General features: G+C 46.7%; 1 protein-coding gene across 9 annotated transcripts in view; it reads left to right on the forward strand.

Annotated features, from left to right (window-relative positions):
* The first annotated feature begins 2,264 nt into the window (after positions 1-2,264).
* The window catches only part of DNAH9 (dynein axonemal heavy chain 9), a 290,463-nt gene continuing 275,767 nt past the window's right edge, over positions 2,265-16,960 (forward strand). For 7 of the 9 annotated variants that reach the window (XR_009491586.1, XR_009491587.1, XM_024980552.2 and 4 more), the window contains exons 1-3: positions 11,493-11,617; positions 13,690-13,848; positions 14,463-14,593. Coding sequence is in view for 7 of the 9 variants with exons in the window: in XM_024980552.2 (XP_024836320.2) it covers positions 11,586-11,617; positions 13,690-13,848; positions 14,463-14,593 (322 nt within the window). In the remaining 2 variants the exon portion in view is untranslated. 9 annotated transcript variants of the gene reach the window in all.

Here is a 16,960-nt window from a genome sequence, read left to right on the forward strand (position 1 = left end):
CTTTCAGATGATGTAGCCCCTGATGTCATCTTGTCTGAAACACTATGAGACATCCTGAGCCAGAACTATCCAGCCAAACTGATCCCATATTCTTGACCCACTATAAACTGTGTGAGATAATACAATAGTCTATGGCTATTTTAAGATGCTACCTTTGGGGGTAATCTGTTACATAGCAACAGATAACTAACACACTTGTAACTTTTACTTTTCATACCATAATTCCACAATAGAAAGACAATGTTGATTGTTTTCAATAAGTCCCATACAGACATCCCCCTCAATCTCTTTCTAAAATGGAGACAATGTAATGTTCAACAGAAAAAAAAAAAAAAAAGCAAAACCTGACATCGCCAGTGTCCTGGAGCCTTCACTCTCAGACACTTTTGAGTCATCACCACAGGCTTCTGTGTCTATTATTTTATATACTGGGGCAAAGGGACATAGAAAATGAAGGATAAAATGGGTCATGAAGGGGGAGGGGGAGGCAGGAATTTTGTCTGAAGAGTTTATAAGAACTTAATGGCCCTAAATTCTCTCTACACACAAAGCATGAGCAGGACTCACATCTGGAGTTGCCGAGCATGAAAACAATAAGGATGCCTATCTATCTGAAAAATTAAAACCCAACTAAACTATGATATGTGTAAGAAGCCCCCAACATTTCTATTTTTCCCTAATGCTTTTTTCAGAAATGTCAACTATCAAATCCATTTTAAAAATTGTTTCAGTGCTTCTGCTTTGTCCATTCACTCCTGGTTGGTCTGCCTACTGTTTAATCCAGCACTGAGAAAACACACTCTACAAACTTAAAGATTCATGGTGTAAAGTGGACACTCTTAATCACAGCACCTTCCAATCAATCATTTTACTTTCTGGCCACTGGCTTTTCCTGAGGGGCTCTTATTAGCCAAGCCTCCTTGAATAAGTGCTTCTTCTGCTAATATTCCTTGGAAGCCCATTATAAATGTTCTTTTTACCCAGAAAGTCTGCATTCTCAGATTGGTGACTAAAGTTAGGCTGGTGGGACAGAGAGGGACTCATTTCAGACCTGCAGGCCTCCAGCTGCACAGGTTGTTCCCTTCCTTGTCCCATTCTCACCTAACAGGCACACAACAGGCCAAGCTCTTTATATCCCGATCATGGAGGACTTGGCAGGTGACAAATGCTAATTTCTGAGGTCAGGGGAGGTGCTTCACATTATATCTTTCTGAAGACAAGATCCAGACATAGACAAGATCCCCATAGGATGGGGAGGCCTTGAAGACACTACATATTTAATAGTGCTTTGCTGCATTTACTGATTGCTGGGACTTGCCTAGAGGTCTGGTGGTTAAGACTGCACGTCCCCCAATGCAGGGGGACTGGGTTCAATCCCTGGCCAGGGAACTAAGATCCCACATGCTGCACAGTGCAGTAAAAAAAAAATTTTTTTTAAAGAACTAACTGCTGCCATACTCACGGAAATTAATGTGATGTCAGAGTTCGAGGCCCCATTTGTCAGATTAAGCACACACTTAAGAAAAGAACAAAGCAGGACAGTAGAACTATTTTACTTTTTCATAATTGGTATTAGAATTCTAAAGCTAAGCTGCCTAATATGACAGCTCCTAGCCACATGTGATTATTTCATTTTAAATTAATTAAAGTTAACTAAAATGAAACATCCAGTTCCCCAGTAACACTGCTGCTGCTGCTAAGTCGCTTCAGTCGTGTCTGACTCTGTGCTACCCCATAGACGGCAGCCCATCAGGCTCCCCCGTCCCTGGGATTCTCCAGGCAAGAACACTGGAGTGGGTTGCCATTTCCTTCTCCACCCCAGTAACACAGCACATTCTAAATGCTCAGTAGCCACACAAGCACTGTTATAAAACATTTCAGTTATCATGGAAAAGCTATAAAAACTTGGGTGAATTCCCTTACATTTGACATTGTTTTACCTTTGCATTACACATTTTGGGAGCAGGTGGGAGAACCATAATACTTTCAGTGACTGAAGACCTCTAAAGAATTTAATGTGACTTTAGCCAGCAGCCTCCTTTACCAGCATTTATACCTTTGATCGCGGCTCCACGTACCTCATCAAAAAGCCATTGCCCTGGACAGTCACAGGCGAGCACCTCGAATCCGCTAGATTAGACTGGAAACCAGCCCCCCCTCAGGTGGTCTCCTAGCAACAGAGACGCGACCCCGCCCCTTCCCTTGCCGAGCCTCTCCTACCTTATTGGCCTTGAGGGGGCGGGACCGGGAGTCAAGTGTCCAATAGGAGGGAAACGGAGGAGGGAGTCCTGGCCGCGTCCCCGTCGCCCGGGAAACCGCGGCATCCTGGTTTGCGCGCGATGCCGAGCGCGGAGGAGCGGGCCTCGGAGGCTGAGGACAACGCGGACGGGGAGCCCGGCGCCGACCCAAGGCTGCGACTCCTGGGGGCCTATGTGGCCCGGAGCCTGCGGCCGCCCGCGGGCGCCTGGGAGCGCTGCGCGGGCTCGGCCGATGCGGGGCAGCTGCTGCACGCCTTCCTGGGACAGGGGGCCGCGGAGGGGCCGCGACCGCTGCTGGTGGTGCGGCCCGGGCCTGGGGGCCTGGCGGTGCGCCTGGGACTGGACGCGGGACCCGAGGCCGGCCCGCCTAGGGCTAAGGGGCTTTTTTTCCTGCGCACCAGCCCTGAGCCGCCAGGCCCCCGCAGCCTCCGCGGGGCAGTGCTGTGCGGGGACCTGCCCGCCGCGCCGCTGGAGCATCTGGCCGCGCTCTTCTCAGAGGTGAGAGTAGGCCCACCGCCCCGCGCTGGCGCCGCTGGGGAGGGGGACGGGAGCAGGGGGCGGAGCCGGAGAACCGGGGCGGGGCCTCGACAGCCGTTGGGAGCTGAGTTTGAGGAGCCGAGAGTAAAATGAGATGGGCGGAGCGATGTTGGAGGGGCGGAGCTGGCGGGAAACTAGGACCCTGGGCTGAGCTTGAAATGGAAGCTAGGGGAAATCTGAGCCGGGGTCCTGTCGGAGTCTGGACGTCAGGGAGCTTGCTTCATTCCTGGTCTGTATTCAGGCCAAAGTCAAGGGGAGGCTAGAGTCGGAAGAGGGCCTGGATCCTGACCTCTTTTGGAGGCGCTATCTCTGAATCCCCCCTATATAAACTGGCATCGCAAATGATAGGGAATATTAGACTCAGGGGCATCTCCTATGGATGAAGGAAAAGAGTTAAAAAGAAGAGGTGGTTTGGTTTTGATTTTCATTTCATTCATGAACCGGAGGTCAGCCCTGTGCCCAGGTAAGCAGCTGGGACATCCAGTATATGAAATGCCCAGCAGGCATTTGGACGGGTCCGCCTGGAGCACAGGGAAGGAAGAGCTCTAGGGATTGGGTTACGGGGGCTTTGGTGGCACCACAGCAGAAGACTCGAGAGGGCAGGGGTGCCTGGGAAAGACTTTGGGACATTTAGAACTTTCTGGAATGTGAATAAAAACTTTCCTGAAAGTGAAGTGGATGTGCCTCTGGAGGCTTGATCCCCTGTTGTATCATGTTCCCTGTGATAGGTACTGTGGGGAGCACCAAAGAAATATGACAAGATCCCACCTGTGGACGTCATCATATATATCAAGTATTTAAAGCTAGTAGACTTCCCAGGTGACACAGTGGTAAAGAAGCCAACTGCCATTGTAGGAGTTGTGGGTTCAGTCTTGATCAGGATGATCCCCTGGAGAAGGAAATGGCAATCCACTCCAGTATTCTTGCCTAGAAAATCCCATGGACAGAGGAGCCTGCCGGACTGCAGTCCATGGGATGGAAAAGAGTCGGACACAACTGAGCAACTAAGCGCATGCATGCACGCGTATACACACACACACACAAGGTTGGCCTCAGTGCTTGAACTGGGTACTAGAGGCTCTCTGCTACATCAGGTGTTGGGCCTTTAGTTGCTCCATTAGGAAGCTGTGGGGAGCAGGAGTTCCAGAAAAGGGTCACGGATGACCGAGGAACTCAAGGGGACTTGGGGAAACTAGATTGTTCAGTAGATATGGGAGTATTTCAATATTTTCTTAACCCAATGGCTTTATTGCTGTTTGTTTTCTGAACATTATCCATCCCTGTAGGAATCCAAGCTTGGTTCACAACCCTTCTTAAACAGTGATGATGGGAAGAAGTGCATGAAAATGAATTCACCGTTACCAAATGGGAAAGGGAGGAGGGATAAATTAGGAGTTTGGGATTAAGAGATTAACTATATATAAAATAGATAACCACCAGGGACCTAATGTATGGCACATCGAACTATACTCAGTATAATAACCTATAATGGAGAAGAATCTAAAAAAGAATATATATATATATATAGGCTTCCCAGGTGGTGCTAGTGGTAAAGAACCTGCTAGCCAATGCAGGAGACGTCAGAGACCCGGGTTCAATCCCTGGGTCAGAAAGATCCCCTGGAGGAGAGCATGGCAACCCACTCTAGTATTCTTGCCTGGAAAATTCCCATGGACAGGGGAGCCTGGCAGACTCAGAGTGTCACAGAGTCTGACATGACTGAAGCAACTTAGCATACACACATGCATATATATATATATCTCATTTTGCTGTGTACCAGAACGGAAACTAAAACAATATTGCAAGTCAACTATTCTTCAACAAAAAGAAAAAAAAGAAGATAAACAAAATGCAAAATAGATGAATAGATTTTAAATTTACAGAATAAAAAAGGTTTACTGATATGGAAAAAGAAGTGCTGTTGGGTTCGTATGACAGACAGATGCATGTGGTCTGAGAGCCCTTCGTGTTCACCTCCATTGCTGAACTGGCTCCTGAACAAGGAAATGGATTAGGATAAACAGAGAGCAGGGTAACTTGAACAAAGGTTCAGAGATGGAGCTACACCTAATGTATGTAGAGGACAGCGGGTCATGGCCAAGGAAATGCAGTCCAACCGGAAAAAGTAATTTTAAGATACTTCAGACTCTTAGGGACTTGCCTGGTGGTCCAGTGGTTAAGACACCATGCTTCCAGTGCAGGCAGCATGGGCTCCATCCCTGCTTGGTGAACAAAGATCTCCCATGCCATGTAGCGTGGCCAAAAAGTAAAAAAAAAAAAAAAAACTTCAGACTCTTAAATGTTTGAGAATTTTTGTTGGTGAATTGAAAGAGGCTGGAAACAATGTTCATCCGTGAGGTACTGGGTGAACAAATTAAGGTCCATCTATAATTAAAGGGAACGACTGATATGAGACAGCCCTTAATTTTCTCTTTATTGTGAAAACATTAAATTCACTCTCACAACAATTTCCAACCTCTTACCCATCACCGTGCAACAAATCTCCATCACCCACCGATTGTGCATGGCTAAAAATCTCCAATCATGAGTAACTCCCACATCCCCCACCCTCAACCCCTGGCAGCCACATTCTATTTTCTGTGTCTGTTAACTCAACCTCTCCAGGTGCCTGACAGAAGTGGAATCAAGTAGTATTTGTCCTTATCTGACTGGCTCATTTCACTCAGCAGACTGTCGTCAAGGAGGTTCATTCTCAAGGTAGCACTGTGATGGACTTGCTTTCCTTTTTAAAGCTGAGTAGTATCCCATTGTATGTATATATATATTTTCTTTATCCCACTAATCCAGGGATGGACAGTTAGGTTCCTTTCACCTCCTGGCTATTGTGGATAATGCTAAGATTTAAGATAAGTTTTTAAAGGTGCAGAAAGGTATGCTACCATTTCTGCTAAAAAGAAAAGGGAGGGAGGGAAGAAAAAAACTTTATTTAGAGAGTAATCCCTAGGCGGGAGGAAATGGGCAACTCAGGGAGGTACAGGGATAGACTGAAGACTTGATTTCTACTGTAAAGCTTTTGTACTTAAAAAAATTTGCACCATGTAAATGTGTTATCTGTTTTAAAAAATCGAAATAAAATATTTTTAAAAATATCTCAGGCCTTTACTTGAATTTCTCAAAACCTCTCAACAGCAGTCCCTGGGCCACACAACCCACCCCCTCCAGTCCACTTCTTTCACACTCCCCAAAGAGGATCCAGGGCTAATTCAGGATCTTGCTCATCTCAGTCTCCCGAGCCCCTTCTCCCCTCCCAGCTGTCCTGCCCAGTCTCATCTCCACCTTTGGCTATGAGCTCCCCTCTCCTAATACCTTCCCATAAAACTGCACTAAAGCCAAAATGTCCCCAAGCCATAAACTATAACTTTGTTTTTGCCCCATTACACCAATACAAGGTAAAAAACAAATAACATCCAGGAAGCGTTTGGAGAAAGAAGTTAGGGAATATGGTAACCAGCCCTCCTGCTCCCTTTCTTGTTCCTCTCTGTCCCTTTATTCACTGCAGCCAGCCAGGTTTCCTTTCCTAGGGCTATGGAGCTCGGATACTGTGTTGGAAGTTTGCGGTTTGGGAGAGGGAGTGTTACACATCCTTTCCAATCAGGTGTCCAGTCGGGGGGACCTCCATCTGGGTCCTTCCCTTGTCCAGTGCCGGCTAGTGCCAAGTAAAGGAAAACAGGTTCAGCAGAAGTGGGAGAGGTACGGCTCTGACACAGCCCACGTTCTATCCAGGTGGGGAGTGGGGTGTCCCGCACGGCGCACGGTGGACAGCGAGGGCGGGGCTGAGTGGGAGGAGCAGGCATGCGCAGAGTCTCGTGCGTGGTGGACGCATCGTGGGTGGCGGCCCTCGGCCATTTTGGACTTTTCTTGGTTCCAGTAGTTTCTGTACTTTTCTCCCTGGCTATTTCTGAAGATTCTGCCTTAGTTCCTGTTAACTCATTGTTGACTGGGGGATTTTTGAAGAAACTAATGCCCGTGGCCGGCAATTTTATTTCAGCAGGCCAAAAATTAATTCTGTCATTTTCCTAACTCTCTGTGGGTTACTATATTCAGTATAGGCACACGTGTAAAGTCTTCTAATTTTTCATGTTGTCTTCAGTCCACTGTTCTGTAGAAGCAAAGGAGCGTCCTCCAGCACCGTGAGTTTCATTGTTACTTTCAGTATCAGAATCAATCACTTAAGGTTTTTTTGTTGGTCTAATATTCACATCGTGTGAATCAGAACTATACTCTGAAGAACTGCTATTTTCAGAGACACTATTATATATGTCGTTCAGATAGTCAGGGAGCGTATATGCATAAAATTCACCGAAAAAATTACTCTTCACTCAAAATTTCGCCATGCGCCACCTTTGAAAATTTCACATTTAGAATATACACAAGATTGGAACAAAGCACTAACGGAGCAAAATGTGAATGATAACGACATTCATAAGTTGTATCATGAACCCTTGATCAATTTTAAGCTCTTAACAAGTCCACGTGGTGATGTTAATTGTATCACTCTCTAAAAACATACTGATAGGTTTTCGGTCAATAACGTTGGGGTAACAAAAGACATGTTAATACGTCTCTAGTCAGTAATGTGTTAAGCAAGTACAGCTGTAGATGAATGGGTTGGGAGCCAGAAAGGGGAGGCTGTAGGTTGGTTTTCTGTAGAAGTGTGGGTCTCCCTTGGTCTCAGCCTGCTATGATTTGGAGCAGGGCTTGCGTTCCCCGCCAGAGCCTGGGCTGGGTGGTGGCAGTGAAAGCCCCAGTGGTCAGTGACAAAGGGCCCTGGCCCTCTGACTTTGCAGAAAAGAATTCCCCAAAGACCGTAAGTAGTGAAGCAAGTAAAGTATTTACTAAGAGGAAAAGAGTACAGTACATGTGGATAGACACACTGATGGACTCAGGGAGAGAGTCACTGAATCACACCCTCGTGGCAGTTTGGAATAACTTTCATGGGATATTTCTTCCAGGTTTCCCTTGGCCAGTCATTTTGATTTGACTGGTTCACTGCCCATATTTGGTTTATCTCAGGATCCTCTCACGTGTGTCCAAGCATCCGTTAGCCAAGATGGATTTTACCAAAAAGGCATGTGGGTAGAACATCCCTAGGCATAACTCCTCTTTGGGCTTGAAGGAGCCTTTTCTGCGCACACGAGGTCTGGGAAGTTGCCTGACTTCCGGAAGAAGAAACATACAATCTGTGCAGGGTCCAGCCTCCTCCCTTAATTGCCCTGCTGTTCTCATCTTGGAGTTTCAGTCCACAGGAAATGAATCTCCAATAGATTTACCCCCACTCCCCCAGGGCAGGGGGTGGGGGGCATCTGACTTCTGCCTCAGGTCCTTTTCCCCAGACAGGAGCGTGGATTAGGAGTCTGGCGGATCCAGGTTCCAATCCCTTGTTCTGTCAGATTTCTGTAGTGTGATGTGAACTCCCCTCAGTCAGAATCAACACACCTTGCAGGCTTTTCATGAAATTCAAAATAATTTATCAAGATACTTGAAACAGAGTATGTTAGCATCCCCAAATCCAAACTCATACTCCTTGCCACACGGCAGGCTGATAAATCAAGAGAGAAGACACTGGGGCAAGGAATAGTGACTCTATTAGAAAGCTGGCAGTTTGAGATGATGGACTGGCAGAACCCTTTTCCAAGGGAGAATTTAGGCTTCTTTCTACTAAAAGGGGAGGGAGTATGGCTGTTCATTGCAAATTCTTGGTGCCTGAATCCTTTATTCTTGCAGATGTCCAAGTGGGTCTGGTCACATTGTAAGCCTCCAACTGGACAATTATTATTCTCTGTTCTGCAATTTTTTATTATACCTTGAAAGGTCAGGCTTGGGAGGCAGAGCCTTGTGAACGGACTGTCATGTGTATTTCTGGCTGTGGGCAACTTCCTTTTATTAATACAAAGAGGCAGAGCCAACATGACTAAGACAGGCAAGAGAGTACAAAGATAGAGTAAAAGGAACTGAACCCACGTAGAGTCAGGTTTCTTCTCTGTTACGTTGGGCTTCCCAGGTGGTGCTAGTGGTAAAGAATCCGCCTGCCAGTGCGAGAGAGGCAAGAGATGTGCATTCAGTCCTTGGGTCAGGAAGATCCCCTGAGGAAGGAAATGGCAACCCACTCCAGGATTCTTGCCTGGGAAATCCTCTGTCCAAGGGATTTTCCTCCGTGGGAAAGACTGGTGTCTCAAAGAGTTAGATGTGACTGAAAACAAGTTGTTACATTAGTTGTAGGTTTTCCTTACAAATGACAAGAATTATTGTCACTCTACATCCCACTTAAAAGCTTCCTTACTTCTCTGACCCCTCCTTGTCACCTGCTCTAACCCAAACTCATCTCTTCCCAAGGATTCATCCCTTCTACCTCTGAGCCTGGAGGTGGGACAGGTAACCTTGCTCCTACTTGCTGCTTCTAGATTCAAGTCAAAAAATATCCAGCTTGAAGCTGATGCCATTAGACAAAGCTACCCTCTCCCCCCATTGCTGTGTCATAAACTAATGGCACTGCCTTCATTTCCCCATGATTGGGCTCCCACACACTGTGACTTTCCTCAGCTTTGCTCCTGTATTAACATGTGGCTATATCAATGGATAGCGGGCTTCCCTGGTGGCTCAGTGGTAAGGAATCTGCCTGCCAATGCAGGAGATGAGGGTTTGATCCCTGGTCCAGGAAGAACACCTGGAGAAGGAAATCGCAACCCACTCCAGTATTCTTGCCTGGAAAGTCCCATGGACAGAGGAGCCTGGTGGGCTACAGTCTATGGGTCAAAAGAAGAGTTGGACATGACTTAGCAACTGAGCTCAAGTGTGTGTGCACACACACACACACACGTACACACACATATTACCCAAATACTGATATAACAAAATATAGTAATAAAGTCTAAACTGGCAATAAAATAAGTAGATAAAATAAATACATAAATAAAATGGCCTCTGAGATCATGCTTACCTGCATTTGTCCTGCTTTTTTTTTTTTTTTTTTTTTGCCTCTTGGCCTTTGTGACAATTTCAGTTGCTTATATTCACCCTGTGATGAGGAAGGGATTCTTGCCCTAGGGTTCTGGACATGGCTGAACACACAACACTGGACAGATGACACTGCTCACAGGTTATTATCAGAGATACAGTCCAGAGGAGGAGGACCCTGTGCCAGGCAGGGCCACATAGGGATTACATGTGGGAACAGAGTGAACGACCAGGAAGTGTGGGAGACAAGCTTTGTACTCTCCAGAGGGTATGGGGCCCACAGGTTCCTGGAGGAGGATGGGATTGGCTTGGGGGAATATTCTGTTGGCTGGCAAGGAACAGAAGCCCACTCCCCAGGGATGAGAAGCAGATGTGCCTGGTGCCCTTGATAAACAGGGATGTTGGATGAGGGACCTTCTCTGCGGGAGCAGAATGGGTAGGGAAACTTGTGACGACTGGTTATTGCAGCTGCCCCCCACCCCCAATTTTACCAGATGTCAAGGCAGTACATGATGTTTATTTCATAATGTTAGGTATTAGCTGTTAGGTCTTAGCAGACAGGGAGACCTGCAAAAGGTCGTGCATAGCTCTCTCGACCTTTCTCAGAATAGTCTTCCTTTAAAAAAAAATTTTTTTGTATTGGGGTATTATAGCTAATTAGGGCTTCCCTGATAGCTCAGTTGGTAAAGAAACCACCTGCAATGCAGGAGACCCCAGTTCCATTCCTGGATCAGGAAAATCCACTGGAGAAGGGAAAGGCTACCCACTCCAGTATTCTTGGACTTCCCTTGTGGCTCAGCTGGTAAAGAAACCTCCTGCAATGGAGGAGACCTGGATTGGGAAGAACTCCTAGAGAAGGGAAAGGCTACCCACTCCAGTATTCTGGCTTAAAGAGTTCCATGGACTGTATAGTCCATGGGGTTGAAAAAAGTCAGGCATGACTGAGCAACTTTCACTTCATAACTGATTAACTGCTGAAGCTTCAATACTCTGACCACCTGATGTGAAGAACCAACTCATTGGAAAAGACCCTGATCCTGGGAAATATTGAAGGAAAAAGGAGAAGGGGGTGGTAGAGGATGAGATGGTTGGATGGCATCACTGACTCAATGGGTGTGAATCTGACCAAACTCTGAGAGCTAGTGAAGGACTGGTTAACAATGCTGTGATAGTTTCAGGTGGACGGCAAAGGGACTCAGCCATACATATACATGTATCCATGCTCCCTCAAGCTCCCCTCCCATCCAGGCTGCCACGTAACATTGAGCAGAGTTCCCTGTGCTACACAGTAGGTCCTTGTCGGTGGTTATTGTTTAGTTGCTAAGTTGTGTCCAGCTCTTTTGACCCCATGGACTGTAGCCTGCCAGTCTCCTCTATACATAGGATTTCCCAGGCAAGAATACTGTAGTGAGTTGCCATTTCCTTCTCCAGGGGATCTTCCTGATGCAGGGATCAAACCTGTGTCTCCTACTTGGCAGGCAGATTCTTTACCACTGAGCCACCTGGGAAGCCCCCTTGTTGATTATCCCTTCTAAATATAGGAGTGGGTACACATTGATCCCAAACTGCCTAACTTCCCCCGCCCCAGATAGTCCTTCTTTAGGGTTTCAGAAGTTGCCCACCTTTGTTTCCCGTGCACATCTGTTCCAGGTTGTCATCCCTGTCCTGGCCAATGAGAAGAACCACCTAGACTGGCCCCACGTGGTTTGTCAAGATGTCCAGCGGCATGCCTACAGCCTCCAGGGTGACCTTCTGGTTCTCCTTGAGCAAGCGAAGGGAAAAACCCTGCTGCCCCTTCCAGTCGGCTCAGAAAACATGGGCTCTGAGGGTTCTGAAATCGAGGCCACGTAAGTACCGCCAGGCTGGCCATATGGGTCTCGGAGATAGGGGAGATGCCGGTTTATCTGAATGTTTTCTCTACGACTTTTCTGTCCCTGACTCTGCACGTCTCCTTCTTCTGCACACAAGCCCACTGTTGGCCAGCATCCTCAGACTGTGTGTTCCATGCTGATTACCACCCTCACCAGTACCCCCACCCAAGTCTCTCAAGGCTATCACGGCAACGTGGCCTTCTTTCTGCTCAGAACTATCTGAGAACTGAGAGCAGCCACACTGATTCCAGAGTTTCCCTTATCAGGACCGTGTCTCATCGTTGGCAGAGACCCAGGTCCAGTCTGGGAGACAGCACGCCTCTTCCCAGCATTTACTCAGCACATCATGTCGCTGTCCAGACCCTCTACCAGCAGCAGCTGGAGAGTGTTTTCAGGTCCTGGGGACATTTTTTTTTTCCCCAAGTAGAAACAAATCAGCTTTGTCGAAGTTTGAGGTCCTTGCCTTCTGTGACTGCAGAGGCATTAAACCCCATGGCCCTTCTCCTTATAGGAGTGATACCCACTGTCAGCTTCCACTTACCATTCCAGCCCTGAGCTATCTTTGCTTCTGTTCTGTGGGGATTTTCTTCTTTTTCTTTAGAGTCAGGCTATGTACCTAAAATAATATGTATATTTTTTAATTGTCTTCTAGTAAGCATTCTGTATGTTTGTGGCAACAGTCCACTTTCCTTCACGCGTTCAGTCTGCCACATTGCTGGGACTTTGCAAACGTATTGTCTGTTCAGGGCCCATGATTTGATCTGCAGAATGAGTAATGCATGGGATAGAAATATACTTTACAGTGAGTTTTTTCATATTGGAAGTAATATGCTATGTATATAATTTGAAGCAATCCCAGTTAACTGGAAAACTTATAGGGGCTTCATAAAAATATACAATTTTCGAAATAAATACCTTCAAACGACCATTCTTCTGTTCCTTCTCTCTTTGAATATAACAACATTCAGTGTGAATGTATAATCATTGTGGTGTTTGTCTCCCTTTGTTCAAATTTGATAATTTCCCAAGAGGCTGGATCGTATTACTGGGAGGTGAGTATCTTCTACCTTTAATATCATCCATAATCACTTGTGCCATATCATTGCTCAGCAAATATGAACTTAATTAAATGAAGCGAAGGTGGATTTCTGGCATGAAAAATGCAAATGACAGATTCTCTGTCACCTGTGTCCTGTGTTCTCGGCATGCCTGTGTGTGTGCTAAGCCACTTCAGTCGTGTCCAACTTTTGCGACGCCATGGACTGTAGCCCTCCAGGCTCCTCTGTCCATGGGAGGCTCCAGGCAAGAATACTGGAGTAGGGTTGCTGTGCCCTCCTCCAGGGGATCTTCCCCACCCGGGGATTGAACCCCTGTCTCTTACATCTCCTGCATTGGCGGTGGGTTCTTTACCACTAGTGCCATGAACAGCTGTCAGTTCAGACTGTATGAAAAGGCAAACCAGAATGTATTTTTGATTTTTAATCCTTTCCAAACATCCCTAGTTAGTTTATTTTAAAGACGTATGAGGGACAACACATGGGAATTCCATCTTCACTGGAAAAGTGAGGACAATAGTAATGTTCAGACATCTGACAACTTGCCTGATGGAGGAGGAAGTAACCTGTTTCTTCTTGCTGAGGCGGTCAGAACTGAGACCAGATGAGGGACTAGCAGGGAGATGAACCTGGTCCTGGGTAGAGACAAACTCTTTCCCAAGGACAGCTGATCTTCTCAAAGAATGCACTGCCTCATCAAGCAGGGAGCTGGCTGGCATTGGTGGGACTCAAGGGTTGGGGCTTCCCTGGTGGCTCAGATGGTAAAGAATCCACCTGCAGTATGAGAGACCCGCATTAGTCCCTGGGTCCCGAAGATCCTATAGAGAAGGGAATGGCTACTCAATCTAGTATTCTTGCCTGGATAATTCCACGGACAGAGGAGCCTGGCGAGCTACAGCCCGTGGGGTCACAAAGAGTTGAACACAACTGAAGTGACATAGCCCATAGAGTTAAGCTCTTCCCTGCATCCCAGGAGACTTGTCTCTTTCGCAGCTTGGATTCTACGGACAAGTCCATCATCTATGCCATTGAGTCTGCAGTGATCCAGTGGAGCCACCAAATCCAGCTGGTGCTCAAGAGAGAGTCTTCGCAGCCGCTCCTCCAGGGGGAGAACCCTACCCCACAGGTGGAGCTGGAGTTCTGGAGGACCAGGTGGGCACAGAAACGCCTCAAGAAACGAGGCGTGACCGTTGAACCTTGGCGAGAGTGTCACCTCCCAGTACACAGAAGAGCTGCCTTGACTCAAATGACACTAAGCTGTTGGCTCTAGGGCTGATGAGAGAAGCCTGGGGGTGGGACCGGACTCAGTAGCCACCTCCCCCAGCCCATTTCCACAAACGGCTCCAGCCCCGTTTGTGTCCCATGCCAAGATACCCCATCCTCTTGCCTGGTTTCCTGACCACTCTGCTGACCTACTGTGGGGCCCTTCTCCAGCAGCCTTTCTCTGACAACCTCTCTCTCACCCCACCCAACACCTCACTGTGAGAGCTAATGACCTCCAGCTGCTGAGCTTCTGAGCTACCAGATGGTCAGCAGTGTTCCCTGCTGTTACCTCCTACAACTGCTCCTTTGAACCTGTGTCCAGACTGAGGCTCTTGCCCTTGCTATTCTGGGAACAGAGGCCCTGGCTCTTTGGACTAGAGCATGGCCTCTGCGGAAGCACCCCAAGGCAGACCTCCTCTCTCCGTCTATCTGAAAGCCAGTCATGGCAGCATGACTGTGTTCCCTGACGTTGTTCTGGACTGATGCTTCTCCTTGTGTTGCAGGTGTGAAGATCTGGAATACATTTATAATCAGCTGAGAATGATAAAGAGGAGGGGCATGGTGGGACTTCTGGATAAGCTTCAGAGCAGCTACTTTCCAGCTTTCCAAGCCATGTTCCGAGACATTGGAGCAGGTGAGGATCCACAAGTATTTTCATACACGGACTCAACTTTCTTATTTAGTGCCGGATTATCTTCCTCTCTGATTTCAGCAGCTTCTAGTCCTCACAGCCCTCCGACCTGAGATGGTTTAGCACATTGGCAAGAATACCAAACCTAGAAACAGGAAAGTAGCCACCCTGTTCTATATTTGCATTTCTAGAGCTCTGAGACCCTGGCAGAGTCACCTAACTTCTCTGAGCTTTTGCGTGTAATGCATACGCTTGCCGCCTGCTTCCCTGGGCTGCTGGGAGAGGATGTAAGTGTGAGTTCTTTGCTGACTGTAAATCATAATCCCTCACCTCTGGAGTTCATGTCCTTCCACCCCCAGCTCCTCGGAAAGTCTCTGTTCCATTTCTACCTCCATTCTGCTTTTTCTTTTCCTACTTGTGTCAGATGGGACTGCAGTTTCCTGGTCATCTGAGCACCAGAAAAGATTGGCCCTTGTCAAAACTGCAAATCCAGCAGAGTCTATACTTAGAAGTAGGTAAATCCTTTCAGGGCTCCCTCTCCCCTCATCAGTGCACTTCACTTCTTTCTCCTCTCAAACCTCCTCCGGGCTCTTGGGTATTGTAGGTTGAAATATGCTTCTAAAGGTGTTTGCAATTTCATGCTATTTAAGATTAATCTCCGGAGAAGGCTCTGGCACCCCACTCTAGTACTCTTGCCTGGAAAATCCTGTGGATGGGGGAGCCTGGTAGGCTGCAGTTCATGGGGTCGTTAAGAGTCGGACATGACTGAGCGACTTCACTTTCACTTTTCACTTTCATGCTTTGGAGAAGGAAATGGCAACCCACTCCAGTGTTCCTGCCTGGAGAATCCCAGGGACGGGGGAGTCTGGTGGGCTGCCGTCTCTGGGGTTGCACAGAGTCGGACACGACTGAAGCAACTTAGCAGCAGCAGCAGCAGCAAGGTTAATCTCAGCAGTGATTCTCAAGTGCTTTTTCTCTATCAGAACTCTTTCTTTAAATGCAACCTCTTGTGTCAATCCAGAATGTAAAACTTGCCAAGGTGTATTTGCTGTGCTAAAGAGGGAGTGTCCTGTGTCCAGAGCCCACTGGTGGAACCCTGTCGCACCTTCTCTTCCTTATGGTGTGGGGTTTGGAAACCATGCAGATGAAGGAATAAAAGCACCGGTGGTGGAGTTTCTGACTTGTGCTTTATAACAGAGAATAGCTGGCTTAAGGAGCTGGTCTCTGGGGTCCTTCCAGACCCTAATTTCTCATCCCAGAGGCCCTCTGCCAGCACCTAGAGCTGGCTTAGAATGGGGTTCCTACTGGGGCCCCAGTCTGTTGCTTCTCTGAGAGGTTTTGTGTCTCAGAGCAATCAAATGTTGTTCCCAATTTATACTCCAATTCAAATGAGGTAGTGTCCCCAGAAGTGATCTGTGTACCACTGTTAGTATGAGAGAGAGCTGGGGTAGATGTCTGGGCAGGTGTATTTTATTTTTTATGTTTTAAATTTAATTTAGTTAATTTATTTTTTAAATTGGAAGATAATTTCTTTACAGCGTTGTGTTAGTTTCTGCTGTTCAACATGCATCAGCTGTATGTATACATATATCTCCTCCCTCTTGAGCCTCCCTCCTAACCTCCTCCCCATCACACCCCTCTAGGTCATCACAGAGCACCCAGCTGAGCTCCCTGTGCCGGACAGCAGCTTCCCACTAGCTGTCTGTTTTACACATGGCAGTGGATATATGCCAATGCTACTCTCAATTCATCCCACCTTCTCCCTCCCCCACTGTGTCCACAAATCCATTCTCTGTATCTGCATCTGTATTTCCTGCCCTACAAACAGGTTCATCAATGCCGTTTTTCTAGATTCCATTATATATACATTAATATACGATATCTGTTTTTCTTTTTCTGACTTTCATTCTGTATGACAAGCTCTAGGTTCATCCATATTTTAAAATATGCAAAAGGGTAACTCCTTTTTTTGGCATGTGATGAGAGTTTTCCATTTATGGTTTTATAGAGATTTAATGGTTTCATTTTATATGATTTTATTTAGGTTAAAATTAGAGTCAAATTAGGGAAAGGTATGAGGTAATACTACAGGTTGTAGGCAGTCATGACAACTATCATAAAGGGGGTATGCCAAGGATGGAAATTTGAGGCTCTGGAATAAAACATATAATAAAAGCGTATTTATGAATTTATTATTTAGAGCCCCAAGTATATTTTTCACATTAAAAGATTAATAGAGTACAATCATTCACATTGATTAATAGTAATAAAAGATTTGGTTCCCCAGACCGCCTTCTAAAAGTTTTTTGCAAAAGAATATATTATGGCAATGAAAAGAAATTAGAAAAAAAAGACAATATCATCATAACT

This window comes from Bos taurus, chromosome 19 (assembly GCF_002263795.3).
Source record: "Bos taurus isolate L1 Dominette 01449 registration number 42190680 breed Hereford chromosome 19, ARS-UCD2.0, whole genome shotgun sequence".
Lineage (NCBI taxonomy): Eukaryota > Metazoa > Chordata > Mammalia > Artiodactyla > Bovidae > Bos > Bos taurus.